The sequence below is a fragment of the Pituophis catenifer genome, unplaced genomic scaffold (assembly GCF_029215685.1).
Source record: "Pituophis catenifer annectens isolate HBS135680 unplaced genomic scaffold, rPitCat1.0.hap2 SCAF_1, whole genome shotgun sequence".
Classification (NCBI taxonomy): Eukaryota; Metazoa; Chordata; class Lepidosauria; order Squamata; family Colubridae; genus Pituophis; species Pituophis catenifer.
The window spans coordinates 128,399,543-128,421,131 of record NW_027256881.1 but is presented as its reverse complement, the minus strand read 5'-3'; the positions used below and the strand labels follow the sequence as shown (position 1 = coordinate 128,421,131).

At 39.4% G+C, this 21,589-nt stretch overlaps 1 protein-coding gene across 2 annotated transcripts; it reads left to right on the top strand.

The window, feature by feature from the left end:
- The first annotated feature begins 13,178 nt into the window (after window positions 1–13,178).
- On the top strand, window positions 13,179–20,861 carry CLN8 (CLN8 transmembrane ER and ERGIC protein). 2 transcript variants are annotated; one of them, XM_070932959.1, is made up of 3 exons: window positions 13,179–13,358; window positions 16,134–16,781; window positions 20,287–20,861. In XM_070932959.1, the coding sequence occupies exons 2-3, from the start codon at window positions 16,239–16,241 to the stop codon at window positions 20,608–20,610; spliced, it is 867 nt and encodes a 288-aa protein (XP_070789060.1). In that variant the 5' UTR covers window positions 13,179–13,358; window positions 16,134–16,238; the 3' UTR covers window positions 20,611–20,861. The 2 variants fall into 2 exon arrangements, with proteins under 2 accessions (XP_070789060.1, XP_070789061.1); XM_070932960.1 differs by lacking the exon at window positions 13,179–13,358 and adding an exon at window positions 14,602–14,665.
- Window positions 20,862–21,589: the final 728 nt, after the last annotated feature.

Sequence of the window (21,589 nt, the reverse complement as noted above, 5' to 3'; positions counted from 1 at the left end):
ACTAAAAGATAGATTTACTAAAGATTGAGTTACTAAAAGATTGATTTACCTAAATCAATCTTTCCTAACTTGGGTTATCCAGGTGTGACAGATTTCAGGTAGTCCTCAACTTATGACCACAATTGGCACCAGAAGTTCCATTGCTAAGCAAGGCAGTTGTTAAGTGAGTTGTATCCAATTTTACAACCTATTTTGCCAGAATTATTAAGCAAATCAGTGTTGTAACAGTGTTCGCAACGGGGGCCGCATGCGCCCGCTTGCTTTGCTTGCATGCGTGCATGCTCTTCTGCATAAGCGCAGAAGCTTCTGAGCATGCGTAGAAGCATTTTGATGACATTGGGGTCGGTGGGCGGAGCCTCCCGCCGGTTTTACTACCGGTTCTATAGAACCGGGAGCAACCCACCACTGACGCAGAGCCGTCTCTGTGGGCACGCCAGCCATTGCCCCAGCCTAGGTCCACCCTCTCCTTAATTAGAGAGGGGATTTTTTTGCAGTGGGCCTGCCATGGGTATGTCAAGAAAGGAATCAAGCTAGGAATATAGCAGAGATATGGAAATGAAACACATCTAACCCAGAAGCAAGCACTTCAGTAGTTGTCTTAAGATAGCAAGATAGAACTTCAATTCTTGAGCTGCAAGACCCCTAAGAGACTGGGAGGAAAATAGGCCAACCAGAGTCTGCAAACCCCTAAGCAAGCCAATCCAAGCATAGAAACTGAGGATTGTGAATGTGGGGTGGAAGGAGTAGAGAAAAGGCCATTTGCAAGTCTGTAGGAGTAAAAAGGCTTTTCATGTACAGGTGAACTGAGACTGGCCACAAATTCTGGAAATATGAGGGAATAGAAAAGATTTAAAGAGCTAAGAAAGAGCTAAGATAGGAAAACATACAAGTATAGGAACATAGAACATCAAGACAGAAGCTTGTAGAATAAATAAGAATCAAAATGCTTGTCAGTTTAGAGTGGAACAAGTTATAAGTTTAATTTTGTATACTGGAACTTTTGTGCCGGGAAAAACAAATACATGATTATGTTCTGTACCATATTAAGAAATAACCTAAGAAAGCTACAGTTTGTATCAAACAGAATGTAATGAAATTAAATAGAGAACAAGAGATAGAATGTATGTGAGATCCACACTCTCTTTTACAACACTAGATCATGACTTTGGAATTCATATGGATATTTCACTTTCACCTATCAGGGATGTTTAACCAAGGTTTTTTCATTATGTCACAACTATCTGGGCTTGTCTAACACAAGCCATAATGGCTAGGAATGCATAATATGCCAAGCCAAACTGAACAGATGGTATCATGGTTTAGGATTATTATTTTTTATTTATTTATTAGTTTGTCAAACATGTACAAGATACCAGGGATGAATATGAACATGGACATGAATGAAGGAAATGAATACAAATAAATGGGGACAGTAGGACAAGGACAGTAGACATGCCGGTGCGCATATGCATGCCCCTCTTATTAGCCCTCTTAGGAACGGGGTGGTCCACAGTAGACAGTTTAAGGTTGAAGCTGTGAGGGCTTGAGGATGTAACAACGGAGTCAGGTAGAGCATTCCAGGCGTTGACCACTCTGTTGCTGAAGTCGTATTTTCTATAATCGAGTTTGGAGCGGTTTACCTTGAGTTTGTAACTATTGTTTGCCTGTGTATTATTGAGGTTGAAGGTGAAGAAATTGTTGACAGGCAAGATGTTGTAGCAGACAATTTTGTGTATTATGCTTAGATCAGACCGCAGGCAGCGCAGTTCCAGATTATCCAAGCCCAAAATTTCAAGCCTGGTGACATAAAGGATTCTATTGTGAGTAGAGGAGTGGAGTACTCTTCTCGTGAAATATCTCTGGACCCGCTCAATCATCTAATATACAGTGTGGATTCCAGGCAGACAAGCTGTATTCAAGAATTGGTCTGGCAAAGGTTTTGTATGCCCTAGTTAACAATACAATGTTACCGGAGAAGAAGCTTTGCAAAATTAGGTTAACAATTCTTAATGCCTTTTTGGCAATGCTGTTACAGTGAGCTCTGGGGCTTATATCATTTGAGATGAGAACTCCTAGGTCCTACGAGGTCATGAGTACTCCTAGGTCTACGAGGTCATTTCCGCCCAACTTGTATTTGGTGTTCTGATTTTTATTGCCAACGTGTAGGCAATAAAACGTGTAGGAATGTCCAGTATAATGCTCTGCGTAGGACAGAGCATTATACTGGACATTCAGGAGCCATGGGAGAAATGCCTCTCCTATCATAATCCTAATCTGGCACAGATTGTTCTCATGCCACCCATAAAATGATATAGTGGGTGATTTCATCCACACCTATTGGACAGATCATTAACTTTCTGACATCACCCAGAAAAACAGCTGTAAAAAAAGTCACAAAAACTTACTGAACAGAGTGGACGGAACATCTTGGGGTCCTGATGCTAACACTCTACCAATAACAGCTTTAGCTCTGGTTTATTCACAGCTGAATATTCTGCCGGTGTGTGGCTTAACAACACCCACACCCAAATGGTCAATGTCCTATTCCGTCAGACAATGTGCATCATCTCTGGCACATTGCATCACATTCCTGTGATACTAGTACTCAGCAACATCATGCTGCCCCACATTAGAAGATAACAAGCTCTCGCTCAGCTATGGTCAAGGATGATGAACAACAAGGCATTCCATATTCACCAGAATAATGCACAGTCCATCACAAGATTGAAATCCCCTAGGCCAGCATGAAAAACAGCAGTTCCCTTAGTGTTCACCTTTACCCAGTTTAACCCCGAGAAACCCTGGAGGGAAATATCTTGTTGCTGCCTGACCATTAAGTGATAACTCTACCAAACCACCTGATTTTAATCTGCCTTGCTCTGTCTGGATGAAACTGAGCCGAATTAGATGTGATACTGGAAGAAATGCTTCTGCCTTGTATCAATGGGGCTGGAAAGATTCCTCTTGTTGCAACTGTGGTACTGATACACAAACTATTAAGTATATTGTGCAAGACTGCCGACAACATGCATTCTCTGGTTCTGTAGAAGATATGCATGAAGCAATACCAGAGGCGATCACCTGGATAGCTGAACTAGTAATAGAGTCTGCCCATCACATTCATATAATCATTATACCATAATGATTATAAAAATGGGTCAGTTGCGTGACTGACCCAATTTTTCACCTCTTCTGCAAGAGTCATTAAGCAAATCACTGCAGTTATTAAGCAAACAATGGTTTGCTATGGACACAGTTTTGCTGAAAATTGGAAGTAAATACCTGTTTTTGGCAACATCCTGCAGTCTTGTGACTGCAGGATGTTGCAAATAACCATAAAGGCAGACATGTTGGCAAGTGTCCAAAGTTCAGTCATGCAGCCCATCGGAACTTCAAATCCTGGTCTATATGCCCTTTTTTGGGTCAGTCGTAACTTCAAATATTTGCTAAGCAACTGGTTGTAAATTGAGGACTGCCTGTATTGTAGATTTCTAGACACTCCAAAGAATATGGACACACTGTAGCATACCATGTTGGCAAAAATACCAGAAGCTCAGAAATAATTCTGAGATATATGCAACCCAACTATCTATAGCTGGTGTCATATCATCATCAGTAGCTGCTCCTAATTTGCTACATGATCAATAGGGGGAAATGTGCTTGGTAGAAATTGCAGCTCTGACCACTTCTAGCACATTAAAATTCCGAATTGATGAAATATATTAAAAATGTAAGATTCCCCCCTACCCCAAGTTCTTTCTCTTCCAAGAGGACTTGCAATTTGAGAATCTGACTTAATTCATATAGATATTGCTCAAAGTAACAAATTTTGCAAACAGTGATTTGGTTTGGGAAGAGGTTTATCACCTTAAAGCATCTCTTGAGTTACCACAATGGATGATCTGTTAATTCAAAAGTGAAGGATTAAATGTGAAAAGTATATGGTTACATAAGTCTCACCTATTTTGCGGAGATGTTCCTATCATATTATACAATTTCTGAATTAAATCTGAGTAGTCTCCTCAAGGCTGGAGGACAAACCTTATGGTGTGGTGATCCAAGGTAATCCTGCTGGGTTTTTTTTGCTCTGGCAGGCTGAGAATGATCCTATCTTAGCACATGAGCTTTAACTTATTATTTGGCAATTATGAGACATGGTGTGTAGGTGAATAGATACTTCGATAACAATGAATAGACCTAGATCATGACATGTGTTTCAAAGGTGACGTGCCACTATTCTCCAACAATGACAACTATTCTCAAAAATCGAAGTTCTTGTCAATTTTCAGAGGCTGCAAGAGAATGGGGTGTGTGCTCTTGCACAGCCTTCAAACCCTCTGAAAATTAGTTTGTTTTACTCGTATTTCATTTTTGTAATTATTTGACATTTCTTTATATAATACATAGCACCACACAATTGGACTGCATTTTTAAAAATAAATATGTAAAGAATTGCTCCTCATTGGGGTGGGGGTGATCACCAGCTGAATTAAGTTAGGATTTTCTGAATTTTTGATACACTATCACTGTCCTAGATACTTTAACTCTATGTGTGAATCAGCCCTTTAGCATTTTCACTATATAGTGTATCATTTATAACTTATAGCTGTCTTGTTTCATAGAACACAAGCAACCTTTTCCACTGTTGGAAAAAACCCACACATTTTTCCTGTTAATATTTACGTGTTTCCATACAGAGGCATTATAGAATTTTGCCTAGAGAATTTGTGAGTAAAGAGATTAGGATAAAACTACTGTTGACATCTCATATAAATAGTTGCAACTACTTTTTTTACTGAGTTATTATTAAGTTGATACGTTTCTTAACTCACTTAGATCCTAAATATTTTGTATCCATCTCAGAAACCCTTTAAGTAATGCATTCTTTAAATAAGTATGTAGCATTTATTACACATGTAACCAAGAGAGAATGCAATAAACAAAATGCCATTTTTTTTTTATTATGGGTGGGGTTTTTTATCTTTTGCTAGAATTTAGCTATTACAACCTGGTTTACAACATTAAAAGAGTATGTTCTTTATGTGATATTTGAACCAAGAACAGGTATTAGTATCTGCTAGAGAGAGAGAGAGAGAGAGAAGGGAGACAAGGAAAGAAAGAAAGAAAGAAAGAAAGAAAGAAAGAAAGAAAGAAAGAAAGAAAGAAAGAAAGAAAGAAAGAAAGAAAGAAAGAAAGAAAGAGGAAAGGAAGAAAGAAAGAGGGTGGGAAGGGAGAAAGAAAGAAAGAAAGAAAGAAAGAAAGAAAGAAAGAAAGAAAGAAAGAAAGAAAGAAAGAAAGAAAGCGGGAGGGATGGGAGAAAGAAAGGGAGGGAAGGGTGAAAGAAAGAGAAAGAAAGATGGATGGAAGGAAGGAAGAAAGAAAGAGGGAGGAAGGGAAGGGAGAAGAAAGAAAGAAAAAAAGAAAGGGGAAGGGGAGAAAGAAAGAGAAAGAAAGGGGGAGGGAGGGAAGAGGAAGAGAAAGGAAGACGGTGGGAAGGAAGAAAGAAAGAAAGAAAAAAGAAAGAGAGAAAGAGGAAGGGAGGGAAGGGAGAAAGAAAGGCAGGGAGGGAAAGTGAATGATATATGGATGGATGGATGGATGGATGGACGGACAGACAGACAAATAGAGGGAGGGAGGGAGGGAGGGAAAGAAAAAGGAGAGGAAGGAAGGACACAAATTCTGGCACTAGACGCAGCTTCATAGGATGCTTTGAAACAGCACAGCAATCCAGGGGTGGAAGAGACTTCAGAGGTCATCTAGTCCAACCCCCTGCTCCAGCAGGAGATCTTATATCATCTTGGTTATTTTGGTGCCTCTAACACAGAGGAGAATTTCCCAGAAAAGGGAAGGAGTTTACTAGGCAAGGCTGCCATGCAGAGGAAGGCAGAGATAGTCCTCGATTTACAACAACAATTGAGCCCAAAATTTTGGTTGCTAAGCAAGAGCATTGTTAAAGTGAGTTTAGATGCATCGTACTCAATCCATCCTCCAACAGTGGACATCAATCACTGAGGGCCAGATTGAGAATTTGAGAGCAAAGGCCTGCCAGATTACCGGTGATTGACACACTCGTAAGACAAGGGTAAGGGGACTCCTCGATTTAATGTATGTCCACCATTGAGCCTCGAATCTCCATTGCAAAGTGAGACAACTGTTCAGGGAGCTTTCACCCACTTTATGACCTTTCTTGCCACCATTGTTAAGCGAGCAGATCTTAAGTAAGTCACATGGTTGTTAAGTGAATCTGGCTTCCCCGTGGACTTCGTTGGTCAGGTCGCAAAAGGGGATCGCTTGACTCTGGGACACTGAAACCGTCACAAGTAAGAGTTAGTTGCCAAGCATCCGAATTTGGATCACCTGACCATGGGGATGCTGCAATGGTCATTAAGTGTGAAAAACAGTCATAAATTCCTTTTTCCAGTGCCATTGTAACTTGAACGGTCGCTAAGTCAGTCACACAGTCACTAAGTGAATCTGGGTTCCCCGAATCTCCATTGCTAAGAGAGACAGCTGTTCAGTGAGCTTTCACCCACTTTACGACCTTTCTTATCATTGCTGTTAAGTGGATCGTTGTTTAAGTCAGTCAGACGATGGTTAAGCGAAGCTGGTTCCCCCAGTGACTTTGTTTGTCAGACGGTCACAAAAGGGAGATCACGTCACGTGACCCCAGGATGTTGTGACCATCATAAATGCGAATCAGTTGCTACGCATCCAACTGTAAATCACGTGACCATTGGGATACTGCAATGGTCGTAAGTGCTTAACGCATTGTAAGCCGCCCTGAGTCTCCGGAGAAGGGCGGCATATAAATCAATTTTTTTTTAAAAAAAGTGTGAAAAATGGTCAACAGTGAGTGGCATTGCAACTTTGAACACTCACTATATGATATGTTCATGAGTTGAGGACTACCTGTACTGTTTTCCAATTTGACGGCAATCCTTGACTTACGACCGTCATGGCCAGCCTTCACCGATGTCATATGTCCGTACATAGGCTTGAGGACACAGGCTTGAGGACTAAAAGGAAATTCCTTTGTAGCACCTTTTTTTTATGCTTGGGACGTTTACATTGCTCTGGCTTTGATTTGGCTTCACATGTCAGTGTTGGAGTAGTGGTTTAAGTTACATGGAATGATGGAGACTGACTCAAGACCACAAGAAAATCCTTTGTAGGTGTGGATAATTAGGAGGGAATCTGGCGTCTTAAGTTCTCTTGAAGTGCTATTCTAACTGTTTAGATGCAGTGTTTGTTTATTCAGGAAACAGGTTGTTAAACGTAAAGGGGAGGCAAATCAAAGCCAGAGCAATGTAAATGCCCCAGGCCAAAAAAAAAAAAAAAGATGCTACAAAGGAATTTCCTTTCAATCCTCAAGCCTCCCTCATTGCATGTGGCTGAAAGTCTTCCATGGGAGCCTCAATTTGCATATCTTGATATCAAGATATATGGACGAAATGTGAACTTTGAGGTGAGGTGGGGAGATAAAACAGTCCCCCTTTTCAGATGAAGAAAATAATCAAATAAATTAATATTCTGCTCTCTCCCCACCCCACATCTGATCCTCCAGTTGGGCTGTTGCTCCCCCCCACCCCCAGGTACGGACATGGACATACGGCATTGGTGAAGGCTGGCCATGACGGTTGTTAGTCAAGGATTGCCGTCAAATTGGAAAACAGTGCAGGTAGTCCTCAACTTATGACCGTATCATATAGTGACCATTCAAAGTTGCAATGCCACTGTCGACCATTTTTCACACTTATGACCATTGCAGTATCCCAATGGTCAGGTGATTTACAGTTGGATGCATAGCAACTGACTGGCATTTATGACGGTCGCAGCGTCCTGGGGTCACGTGACGTGATCTCCCTTTTGCGACGGTCTGACAATCAAAGTCACTGGGGGAGCCAGCTTCACTTAACCATCGTCTGACTGACTTGAAAGGACTCAAAGGCTGAAGCCCTGAAGAAAGCAAGGAGCAGGAACAAGCACCGGTCGAGGAAAAGAAAGAGGAAAATGTGAAGGAAAGGTAAAGACTAGACAGGAGACGTCTCAGGGGATAAGGGATATCCACCTGAGATCCAGCCCTAAGTAAAAGGCAAGCAAAGGCAAAGACCAGAGGATAAGAGGAATCCACCTGAGATCTGGCTTTGAAATGGGAAACTGGTAGCAAAAAGGTATCCAGTCGAGGGGCAACAGAGTTGCCAAAAGGGAAGCTGCCAAAAGATGTGCCAGTGGGTTGTATTTTGGCTAATTTTGAGATATTAGGAGGATTAGATATAGGGATCAAAGGCAGCCTTTTCTCATTATTGTATGTCTGTCTGGCCTCAACTTCCCTTGGACAATCTAGGTTATTTTTGGCCATTTCAGAGACCTCATAATATGGGACATATTGAGCAACTAAAAGCAATATTGCAGAAACAAAAGAGACAGACAGAGATATAATATTTGGATTTATTTGTGAAACTTGTTAATAGTCCATTTCTGTTAGAGGAGTGTGGAGGTAATGTATATGTGTTTCTATGTTGTGTCATTTCGAAGACTTGGGAGAGGAGCAAGACCCTCTAATAACAATAAACAAAAAGGCCTTATTATTTATTATTATTATTATTATTTTTATTATTTTACTTTTATTATTTAAAAAAAAAGGATTTGGAAAAATGGAGCTCATTGGCTTGTGAAAGCTCCCTAAAATGATGATAATAATGATTGGTTTGCCTGGAGAAAGTATGAAAGGAAATATTTGTATGTGGATTTTTTTTTTTATGCAAGCAGTTTGAATGGAGGATAAATGTGTAAATATGCTGATGTGTAAATGCCTGTGTGTATTGACTCCCTATCCCCAGACTGGGAAAGGGGTTAATTATTTTGATTCCCTTTCTTATAAAGAAACCAGTGCTCCTCCGGTTATACTGGAAGACTCTGAGACTGGTCTGCCACTCCCTACTTACTCATGGAATGGTACGCCCCAGACAAGGAGTTCCCAGAGAAGTGGGGAGGCTGAGGAACAACAAAATCAAACAGTGAGTGACTCCTCTGACAACCACTCTCATTCAAAATTGAAACTGTAGATGCAGGCTCCACTCAGAGAAAATATAGTGGTAAGAGGAGGAAATAGATTCTGCCGAGTGCTAGTTTACACACCATTTTCTACTTCAGACCTTTATAACTGGAAGCAACAAAATCCCAGTTATAGGGAAGATCCAGAGAAAATGCACACTCTGTTCTTATCTATTATAAGGACACAGAGCTCCACTTGGGCAGACATTCAGACATGGATGGATGTCCTTTTAACACCAGAGGAACAGAGACTGGTGAGACGGGGACAATGGAGCTGCAGTTAAAAAAAAAAAAAAGAGCATGAGAATGACAACTGCTGGGAATTCCCCCTCACGGAGCCAGAATGGGATCTGGATGATGATGGGGACAATATGAGGCTACAAAATTCTCAATGTTTAGTCTTGAATGGAATCCAAAATGGGGTTCCCAAAATTAAGAATCTTGCAAAAGTATATGAAATAAGGCAAAAGAAAGATGAGACTCCTGAGGACTTTTCTTGAAAGAATATACCAGGCTTTCAGACAATATATTGATTTAGATCCTGAAGCCTCAGACAATCAGAAAATGAAAATGATAATGATAATGATAAATTATTTTTATAGGGCAGTCAGCAGAGGATAGTAGAAGAAAGTTACAGAAAGTAGAAGGAGGTCCATGGAAAGACATTTCAGAATTGGTTGAGATAGCTGATCAAGTTTTTTACTAACAGAGGATAAGAAGAAAATAAGAAAGAAATTCAGAAGGCTATCTTTCTAGCAGATGCCCTTAGGCAGGAAAAGGGGGGAGGAAGGGGACACAATCTGGAAGAGGATGGTGAAGAGGGGGAGTTTAGGGAATCTGAAGTAGTATAGGCATGGAAAAGGGACCCAACCAGTGTGCTATATGCAGAAAGGAAGGATAATGGAAGAGTAGATCAGAGGTGGGTTTCAGCAGGTTCTGACCAGTTCTGGAGAACCAGTAGTGGAAATTTTGAGTAGTTTGGAGAACCAGTAGTAAAAATTCTGACTGGTCCCGCCCCCATCTATTCTCTGCCTCCCAAGCCCCAGCTGATCGGGAGGAAATGGGGATTTTCAGTAACTTTCCCCTGGATTGGGGAGGAAATGGAGATTTTACAATATCCTTCTCCTGCCATGCCTACCAAGACACTCCCACCAAGCCATGCCCACAGAACCGGTAGTAAAAAAATTTGAAACCCACCACTACAGTGGATGCCTGATGGCTATAGCCATGCAAGAAAGAAAGAAGAATGAAGAGGCCAGGGGCAGGGAGCTAATGCTCCCCCAGCCCCCCCAACCCCTGGTGGAAGTCCAAATTGGGGAATCTAAACATAAGATGTTAATACATACAGGAGCCAGTAGATCTGTCCTTAATAGACTTATTGCTCCTTGGATTACCAGTGAGATACCTTTTGTTAGGGCTTCAGGAAAGGCTATAATGTGCCTGAAACAACAAAAACCCAAATTGCACAACAGGAGGTTAAAAACCTAGGATATGGTATCTCTGCAGGACAGCTGAGACTGTTAGCCTAAGAAGGGAAGCAATCCATTAAAGCCCTCTGTCAATAGAAAACAACTGGGATTCTTGGGGCTGGTTTTTGTAGAATTTGAATCTTTAATTTTTGATTAATTGTCAAGCCCCTTTATGAGACTGTTAAAGAGGGGGATGGGAATATATTTGAATGGATTAGATAATTCAAACAAACATTCACACAAATAGAGAGTGATCTTATGGGAGCACCGGCACTGTGGCTTCCAGACCCCACTACAACTTTTACTGTATTTGTACACGAATGGGAAGGCATTGCAATGAAAGTTCTCACCCAGAAATTAGGCTCATTTGAAAGACCTGTGGCATTGGGATGGCTTGTGAACAGTGGCAGCAACAGGTCCCTGCTAGTTGAAGAAGCTCAACAGATAACCCTATCACTTTATCTCATAGTAAAAGTGAAGTGAATAAACACCCACAATCTGCCATTCCTGATTCTTGGACTGTGCAGCCTGTGACTTCCTCAGTAGAAGAATTGGGACTTAAATTATTGTTCTGGAAACAAAAGCCTTCAGAACCATAGTTGTGTGAGAGGAGAACTATCATCTCCCATCCCATCCCATACATCCCATCCTCGTCGCCAAAGTGTGTGTGTAGGAACACAGACGAGAAGCCAAACTTCCAGCATCTATGTTTATTCTAGATAATGACTCAGTAAAACCAACATGCAATTTTTGGCTGACAGCCCCTTTTAAAGGAAAATTGTCAGCCTTTAATCAATAACTTTAAAATATGTCCCGCACTTGCGTGGCAGAAGGAAAGCCTCTGCTCACGCCTGCATGGACATAACACATAGGGGTTCTCTCAATTAGAAAATTTCCCCAAAAGGTATTTGTAGCTACCCACACTAGAATTAATATTAAGACAAATAGACTTAACAACTGTCAGAATGAGACCATATGATTTGTTATGTAACTGTGGTCCTCCCACCCACCTATATTATACCCACTTTACCTGAAAGAAAGATTAGAAACCATAGGGAACTTGAACAATCCAGAAAGTACCTGAAGAACTACCAACCCCTTATTTTCTTCTGTGGGCTCTGGTCCTTCAATAAGGTCATGCATTATATACAGGCAGTGGAGGAAATCCTAACTAATGAGACTGGGGAGGTTTTTTTTTTTTTTATTGCTGCTGCAGCAAAAGAACAAGAAGCCATTCGGAAAATGACAGTTCATAATAGGATAGCTCTAGATATGGTATTGGCATCCTATTATTTATTATTCAAATTTCTATACCGCCCTTCTCCTTTCGGACTCAGGGCGGTGAACAGCCAAGATAAAAACATCTATACAAACATCACAGTTAAAAATAAAGTTAAAATAAACTCCTAAGGAGGTATGTGTGCACTACTTGGACAACAATGCTGTGTGCACATTCTGGACAAATTGGAGGGAATTCCACAGCCGAACTACACACATTGGGAAGATAGCTGCAAATTTTGTCATAAAGTGGAATGAAAATATCAGAATGAACTCTAAAAAAGCGAATGTAAAATGTTTTGCTTAGGTAACAGAAGTCAGGTGTAGGATATAAAGAAAATTTGTTTATTTCATTATCCCCCCCACCCCAGACGAATGGAAAGGCTGGTGGTATTTGCTGACAGGATAGTTGCCTGATTTCAACTGGTTAAGAACCTAATAATGACCCTGGCAGGCATAGTCAATTGTTCTCTTAATCACCTGTTGTGGATTGCAATGCCTTCTGCTTTGCCTTTCCAACCTGTAAGCAAACTACGGGGTCTCCCAGTACATGGATATTGATTTTGGTGAATCTTGGAAAATTAAATCATTTTCAGATTCAAAGTGGGGCGGGGAGGGGATGATGGGCTGTCTGCTAAAGTAAAGCAAAGTCAGGGCACACACTTGAAAGTAAATCAGGAAGCCTGTAATTGCAGAGTCTGTCTGGCAAGAACAAAGACTGCTTATTCACAAGAAATATGCACATGTACAGCTTGTAACAATTCTGGGTGGTTAGAAAGCTGATAAGAGCAACAAAGAGTTAAGGCAACTTGCAGACCTCAGCTAAATTGGGAATAGAGATTCCTGCAGCAAATAAAATGTGTATTAGGTAACTCCTTAGCCAAGGCTTAGGAATAGGGACAGCTAGACACCAATAAAACAAATTGTAGAATTATTACGAAAATGTTTATGAGATATTTATTTATTATTCCGCCTTGTCCTGCTTTCTCCTTTAGTGAAAATGTATAACGCTTTCTTAATCCTTTGTTCTTGGCTCTCTTGGCATTTTGGCCAGGAGCCCTATTCCTTGTGTTATCCCAATAAAAAGCAATCAAAAGTGTCTGGCATTCTTCACTGGCCTCGCCACCAGGCTCAGACCCGAACTGGGGACAACATCTCTCCCCTCATTTTCCCTCAGAAATTTCCCTCACAGCGTTCCCTTTTTTTCCTCCACCCCCCTCTCCGAGCGACCAAATGGTTTGCCCCAATCTGTCTGCTTGACTGATGAAGAAAAAAAAAGGGAAACGAGGGCGGATCCGAGGCCCTGTGCACGAGCGCGCATTCCCCGCTAAGGCTGCCTTGGCCGAAAAGTGTTGATTTGGACCCGGCTGACCGGGAGGAGTGAGGAGAGGGGGGGGTGGGTTGGTTGGTTAAGCGCGTCACAGGAAAACGACGTTTATTAAAAAACCCAACCCAACCCAAACCAAGCCACAGAAACAAAACAGAAATCAGACGGGGTGGTTGCGAAAGAGGAAGGGAAGCCGGCCGACCGACCGACCGAGGCCTTGGCGTCAACCGGTAAGGACCGCTTCTGCATAGTAGTGGCAGCGCGGAATTAGGGAGAGCCTGGAGGAGAGGGGAAAAAAAAACGCGAGCTGCAAGTTGTGTGTTCCTCTTCTTCGCTCGCTGTGGCAATCCCTGACTACTACTACTACTACTACTACTACTTCTTCTTCTTCTTCTTCTTCTTCTTCTTCTTCTTCTTCTTCTTCTTCTTCTTCTTCTTCTTCTTCTTCTTCTTCTTCTTCTTCTTCTTCTTCTTCTTCTTCTTCTTCTTCTTCTTCTTCTTCTTCTTCCTATTATTATTATTACTATTACTATTATTACTACTACTACTACTACTATTACTACTTAGGGTTGGATGTTATATGTCTTATAATCTGAAGGTGCATCCAACACGAATAAAGAAGAATGTGGTAATCCATTTAACTGTGTGTGTGTGTGTGTGTGTGGAAGGGAGTAAGAATAAACGCAACCCTTCTCGGTTGCCAGCCTTGTTTTAAGGGTGAAGTTAGGACATGGGTGTACTTCATAAACCCCCGAAGAGCCCCAGTTTCCGTTTGCCACCCGCCATGGATGAAGGCAGCTCGTTGCTCTCTCTCTCTCCCTGTTGGGTGGTGGTTTTTCTTTTGTTAGTTTTACAATTCCGGAAGATTCTTTTAAGCAGAAGTGAAGCTAATTCGGATTCCTTTTGTTTTTTTTTTTTTTTAGAACAGGAGAGAGGAGGGTGAGGTGGTCTGAAGGAAGTACAGGTAGTCCTCGACTTACAACAGTTCATTTGGTGACCAAAGTTGCAACGGCGTTGTGAAAAAGTGACTTATGACCGTTTTTCACACTTACGACCCTTGGAGCATCCCTGTGATCAAAATTTGAACGCTTGGCACAACAGACTCATATTTATGACGGTTGCAGTATACCGGGCTCATGTGGTCACGTTTTGTGACATTCTGACAAGCAAAGTCAATGGGGAACCCAGATTCACTTAACAACCGTGTTACTAACTCAACAACTGTAGTGATTCGTTTAACGACTGTGGCAAGAAAGGTCGTAGAATGGAGCAAAATTCACTTAGCAAATGTTTCACTTAGCAACAGAAATGTTGGGCTCAATTGTGGTTGTAAGTCGAGGACTACCTGTAACTGGAAGTGTCATTTTCAGGATATGGTATTACTTTTTCTTGTCCCTCAGTGTTTCTTCAGAGTTGTTAGGGCAGCCACTCTTCCTTAAAAACAGTTTTTTTTTTTTTTTTTGGTTTTAAGCGTTTAATCAAGGTCTCACAAAGCTTTACTTATATTAAATCTGTTGCTAGGCAAGAATTAATCTGGGTAAGTCTTGGGCATTTGGGATGGCTTGGTTGTCTGCATTACCCAGAAAAGTATTCTTAAGCATTGAGGTGTACAGAGAAAGGACTCAGGAAGACAGGATTTTGGAAGACGATCATCAGGAGAATATCTCATATGAAATTAGCAAAATATTATGAGCATCTAGTGCCAATGGCTTTACTTACCTTTTTGTATCTCCAAGTTAAAAAGATCAGGCTGCAGAAATTTATTTTAAAAATATCTTTGGGTAGGACGGATAATGTTGAACTAGTTGTTGCTTCTGTCCTGAGAGTTCCACTCTCATCATCCTCAGCCAACATGTGTTTGTGTGTATTTCCAGTTAAGGGTTAATTATTGTGATACAGACCTGAATCATAGTGTATAATGTGCTTATAATGTATAATGACTAGGAATGAAATATGCATCTGGAACTTAGTGCTTACTTAAATCCATCTGCAAGGCATAATGGAAGAAAGCTTGAAAACATCCCTTCCCTGCTAATGACTAGGCAGTCATGTGCACCTGTGAAACTCCCTGAAAAATATAGCAGTTACATATTATTAGGGCCTCAGTGTTCCCTAAGTAACCTCCAAGGTTGTATGTGCAACTTCATTTTCCTGACAGTGTGGAATACAATCCAGTAAGGGTAAAAACACAGTGAAAGAAGCCATAGTTGGCTATAGCCACTGATTATGTTTTTATTTAGCTGGTAACTCTGTCCCTGCTGTTTATCTGTTTATCTGAATTGACCTGAGTGTTTAGATTCACCCAACATATCAAACCATATACTGATTACACTGACTGGATTTATATAATATAATGTGTCACAAATTAGTCGACCATAATTTTGTCTAAGCTGTTCTGCAGGGCCATTTTATAAGTTCAGCCCTTGTGGAGGGCACCAGATCAAGGAAGGCGACTATAGATGCCTTGTCAGCCAGCTATCCCCCATTCCATCTTTAATTTTCTCCTCAGAAAGCACTTTTCATAGTTAGGTGCGTGCAACTCTAACATTTTTAAAAAACATAAATAAGTTCATTACAAGAAGTATATATTTACACATTTAATTGCCATCACAAAGACATGACTTGTTTATATAGGTCAGTGTTTGGATTCAGAGCCAGATTAATATGGCCAGTGACGGGTACTAAGAAGCAATATGTGATTCTTTATCTCAGTATTAATTGCAGAAGTACAGTATATGCAAGAAACCCAAGCAACTTTTGCACTGCTACTAATAATGCATAATTGGATTCTCATTTGATGTTTATTTAATCAGTTTGTTGAATAATTATTATTGGGTTACACAAAATTCTAAGCTATTTTGGTTGTACAAAAAGTTTTACCCAAACTAAAGGACCTCTTAATGCAGTGTGTAAACTGAGTCTGTATGACTTCTTAGAACTAGGTATGTGTAATGTATGTATTTCTATACTGTACAGAGCATTTTGTCTTATTTTTTTTTCTTCAGGTGACAATGAGAATTTGGTTGCTGCTCACTGCATGGGCAAAAGTTCAAGATTTTTAAGTGGACCTGACAAGTGCTCCCCAAACCACCTCAACATAAGTAGAAGACATGAATCTTCAAAATGATGAGGCAACATCTAGATCCATATTTGCCTGGAATTATTTTTTGTGGGAAGTTCGTTTGGCACTAGTGGCCATTGGCTTCTTTCTTTACTTGGGAATATTTTGTTTTTCACATTTTTTGTCTTCATGGTTGAGTATAACTTACCGCTCATTGCCAACGAAGGAGAAAGTCTTTTGGAATCTGGCTACTACACGAGGCGTGTTCGGCATTCAGTGTTTTGTGGCTGGCTTCTGGGCTTTACTATTAGATCCAGTTTTTCAAGCTGACAAGGTTTATTCCCAGCAGGACTGGAGTTGGTTCAGTTGTCTCATAGCCTCTGGCTTCTTTTTGCTGGAAAATGTAGCCGTTCATGTCTCTAATTTTATCTTTAAAACATTTGATTTATTTGTGGTTGTTCACCATTTTCTTGCCTTTGGTGGTTTTTTGGGTCTGATAACCAACATAAAATCTGGACATTACATACCTTTGATGGGAATGCTACTTGAGATGAGTACGCCTTTCACTTGCATGTCTTGGATGCTTTTAAAGGTGAGAGAGCAGTGAGCAAAGAAGAGCTATGGTTGCTACATAAAATTACACATCTTGTCTGGACTAGTCCCCAGTGGAAGTCCATATGGCAAAACAGGCTAGAATTGCAGCAAGTCTGAGAGCATGACAACAACTTGTTTCAAGTAATGAGGCATTTTATTCTACAAGTTCAGGCTACAGCTCTCACTCTTCACTTTTTTCTTGCTGAATCTCCTATCTAGAATCTAATCCTCCGTCTCTTCTCTGTTACTGTATGCATTTCCATTCAGGATGAATGGAAATGAGCGATCAGTCCTAGGCCCATGTCTGAATACATAGTTGCTTGGAGGTCCTCACTGCTAGTGTTCTTCATCTACTAACAGATGTAACTGTTACAGAAGAGTGTCATAATAAATGCACACTTGAAAAGATTAGCTGATTCTCATATCTAGAATATTAAGTGGTAGAGCAACAGCTAGGAGTAACCCCTGATTGAATAATTCATTTTTTAAGAGGTTATTTACCTTGATTGAGCTTTTTCCAGATGAAATATTAAATCTATTAATACTGTGTTTATTAAATTTACTACTTTCAATTTAAATTTAACTTTAAATGCTACTTTAAATTTAACTTAGGACTGTGTTTTAGAATACAAAATGCATCCAAAACACTTGTTCTGGAAAAATGTTGTAGAATCAATAAACCTGGTTAGGGAAAACAACTTTCTGTACTTGTCCCCAGCCAATTTGGGGATGATCGAAAATATCACTGGAAGAGTGATGAAGCATTTGAGACTCAAAATAACGCTAGTAGAAATTAGCCATGTAGTTATCAATTCTTTGTAGCTAATAAGAATGTTGATTTACATGAACTATAATCTGACCTAAAACAGTTCATGTTGATAATTAGTGTGCATTCCAATGAAGAACTAAAGTTGTATTAAGAATTTCAATCCATGATAGGTTTGGCACAAGGGGGAGATCCACCACATCAAATGGAAGACTACTGTTAGCCGTGAGCTTGTTTTAAGTAGTTAAATGAGATGTGGTTCTATATGAAATACATATAGTGTCCCGTTTTACAATATTGTGAACTACATACATAATTGGATTTTTTTTCCTGTGACATGGAACCATAGATTAAAACTGCTATTTCTGTGGATTGCTTGTTGACTGCCCTGCAATACCACCAATCCAAGAAAATAATAATGATCTTGAGCTCTGTTTGGAGAACGTTTATTTCTTACAACTACATACAAAAGTTCATAACTTTTGAGGAAGTTATGTGTAAACCTTGTATATGAAGTCATGACATAATATAACAACTTCTCTTTCTCTAAGACCTTAAGGGGAAGTTAATATATGTGTCATTAGGATAGATAAAGGAAATGACAGCAAATGACAGCAAATGGAATCCATGTAAACTTTTGCTTCTTCATTTGGAGGTGGCAGAGAAAGCAACAAGGAGAGTTGTATATGCAAGAGTTCAGAAGCTCTCCCTTAAAGCTGCTTTATTGGGATAGTGTGTTTTACAATTTTTTGAATATGCCACTTTGAGTCACTTGTGGTCATTCAGCTTTATTAATTGAATATATGAATAGTATTCCTTTAAAACAATAGAATTCTCTATACAGCATACTATAGACTGTACTTTAGACTGAAAATTGAAAACAGCATTGTAATGTAAACATTTATGACAGAAATGCAAACAATTTAGACAGTATTTCAGTTCATGCTTATGTGTAAATGTGAAATCTAAAAACGAGGTCAAAAATTGTGTTACAAGTGCTTATTACAATGTACGGGTAGGAAGTTTGTAATCTTTTAGATACTGCTGAGCTCCAAAACTGAGCTCAGCCTGTGGCTGGGGGGTGATGGAAGCTTTGCTTAAACATTGGGAAGACCATAAGCTTGCCAACCCCAACTCAGTATAGTTTCCCAAGTAATAAGTAGGGCTAGAGAGAAAAATGGAAAAATAGATGGTTCCAAGTGGTGGTTGGTTCATACAGTATGCTGAGCCATAATATAATTTGTTTGAGCCCAACCATTGTAATATGTAAAGGACAATTTGTCTCTGGCCGTAAACTGTACTTTATTTTATTTTTTTAATCCCTGGGAATTGGCAGACATATACCAGTGGCAAAATTATGTTACTAGAGGAGGTAAAAGGGATACTGGTGGGTGCCTGTCATTCTAGATTATACTTTTACAATCTAGACTGAATATATTATGTGAGCCCAAACAGCCTCCTCTAGATTAAAATAACTGTAGAAAACAAAAGAGTAAATTATATGAATCCAATCAGCCCTTTCTAGATTTGAATATTAAAAGTAAAAGAGAATAGGTATTAATACATCAGTTATGGTTAATGACACTTTTGATTTATGAAGATTGAAAATCTGGATAATCACTTGTGAAAATATTCTTATTACTATTTTGAACCTAATTGTAAGTAACATAAATTGAAAAACATTTGGGTATACTTTTTATTATATTTGATTAGTTATGAACTACCCACTATTACATATTAGATGAAGAACTACTTTGTCAGACCATGGTGTTTCCAAGCAGATATGATCTCCAGGATTTCTTTCAAAGTATTAAGGAACAATTAAATTCATAGGAACAACTGAGCAATTTAAACACTGTGGGTTATTATGCTTCAATATGGATGTCAAGATCAAATAGGAATCGTTTTCTTAGATTTTGCGGAGTTGTGCTAGGAGTTTTCTGACCATCTCTTTATGTTTAGGTGAACTTTTCTCCTATTTTCTCCACAACAACAACCCCATGAGGTGGGTTGGGCTAAGAGTCCAAGGTCACCCAGCTGGCTTTCATGGCTAAGGCAGGACTAGAACTCACAGTCTCCTGCGTTCTAACATATTGCCTAAACTACTAGATTAAACTGGCTCTTTCTTCTCAATTGAATTCTACTTCCTAGTAATACAACTTAGGATAATATGGCAGGAAACATCCCTCTTTTTATTTAAATTAAAAGGTAGCCAGTACTATTTTCTACAGATTTGACAAACTCCACAGATGAAATATAGATCTGTTGTGGAATAAGTTTATTTCTGGAGCAATCTTCCAAGATTCATGTGTTGGGACATTTTCTCTTGCATTTTCCAGTTCTGTAACTGATGTAGGGCATGGATTATAAAGTTGCTGTCTTGGCATATGCAAAAGGTTATTTTTCCTTTGAGTGATCCTTTTCAGTCATGAGACAAAAAGACATAAATTTGCTCGAATTGGAAGAACTTAAGCATGCTTCCTAATAGTTTTTCTTGCTGACATTCCATTTTGTCCTCCAAAAGGTGATCCAGATGTTTAATCAAGTTCTTACTCACAAGCTAGTTTTGTTTCAGATTTCCTGCTTCTTTCATAACTTTCAACAAATTTGGAAGTAGTAAGGTTCTATAATGCTTTAACTTTGCAAATATGTTTCTTGTTTCATGCGAAATGTGAAATACGTTTCAGTTCTATCTATTTGGTATTTTAACTTGGGTTTCTTTTTCCTTTTTCTCTAGGCTGGCCGGGCTAATACTTTCTTTTGGAAGGCAAGTCAGTGGATAATGATCCACATGTTTCACTGCCGCATGATGCTTACCTACCATATATGGTGGGTGTGTCTTTCCAATTGGAATGCTGTGATGGAAAATCTGGGACTCTTACATTTTACTGTTGTATTAACAGGATTGAGTGCTGTTACCTTCATACTTAATCCCTACTGGACATACAAAAAGACTCTTCAACTTTGTTCTCCTGTTGACTGGAATTTTAGTGGTAGGACAATGAAAAATGGTTCATCTGTGAAAGTAAATGGAGAAACATTCCAGAAGAAGGGGCTCTGAAACTGACTTGGATCTCTACGGGTAACCGTAAAATCTGGTCAGAAATAAATAAGACACACAGCTGGGAATATGAAGCTGTGCCTATCAAGGGATCTAAATTACTAGTTTCAAGTAATGCTATCTAATTGGGAATATTATTAACCTCATTTAATAAACATTGCAGGTGTGTCCTAAATGTCGAGCATTCTTAGTCACATGTGAGAATATTCTATAAACCAGCAAAGTGCAGGAAATAAACTGCCTTGTCTGTCCGTCTTTAGAACCTGCATTGCTGTTTCCAGGACTTGCTATTTTGAACATGTAAGCTGTAGGACAGATTACAGTCTAGAAAGGATTCTAGGTTTTGTCTCAAAGAATGTCCAGTATAGGGATTACTTTCCCATTGGATTAGTCAATCTAAAATTGCACTTATCTTCTTGGAATTCTTTTTCATGTATATACAAATCAATTTCTATTTAAAGTTTGCTACCTTATCTAATGAATGCCAAATGCCAATCCAGTTTAATATCTTATATGAGAAGGGAAGGGTAACATTACATTTTTCCCTATAAAAGCACCAAAATGTTTAACACCAATGCTAGAACATTATGAAGTATAGTTTAGTTTGAAGAGTAATTGAACATTGAAAATATGGTCATAATTTGGGTTTAACATTTTAAAAAAATGTTTCTCTTTGACATGCAATATTCTATAGTGGCTAGTAGAAAAGCCTATATACTTTAAAGATTATTTCCAATACATAACAAATTCAAATTTTGATATGCACGTCAGGAAAGCTGCTGTTTTGCAGTTTCATTATGAAAAATATTGAAGGTGGTTGAGCTTCCAGCTTTTTGCATCCCCACGTTTTAGACAGAAAATTTATAAAATTCTATAAAATTCTGTTATTTTGTTAATCCCAGTCCCTAAAATCCAAAATCAATTTATAACTCTTAAAACTTTTCTCAAGCTAAGCATTTTAAAAGAAGCAACCTATAGT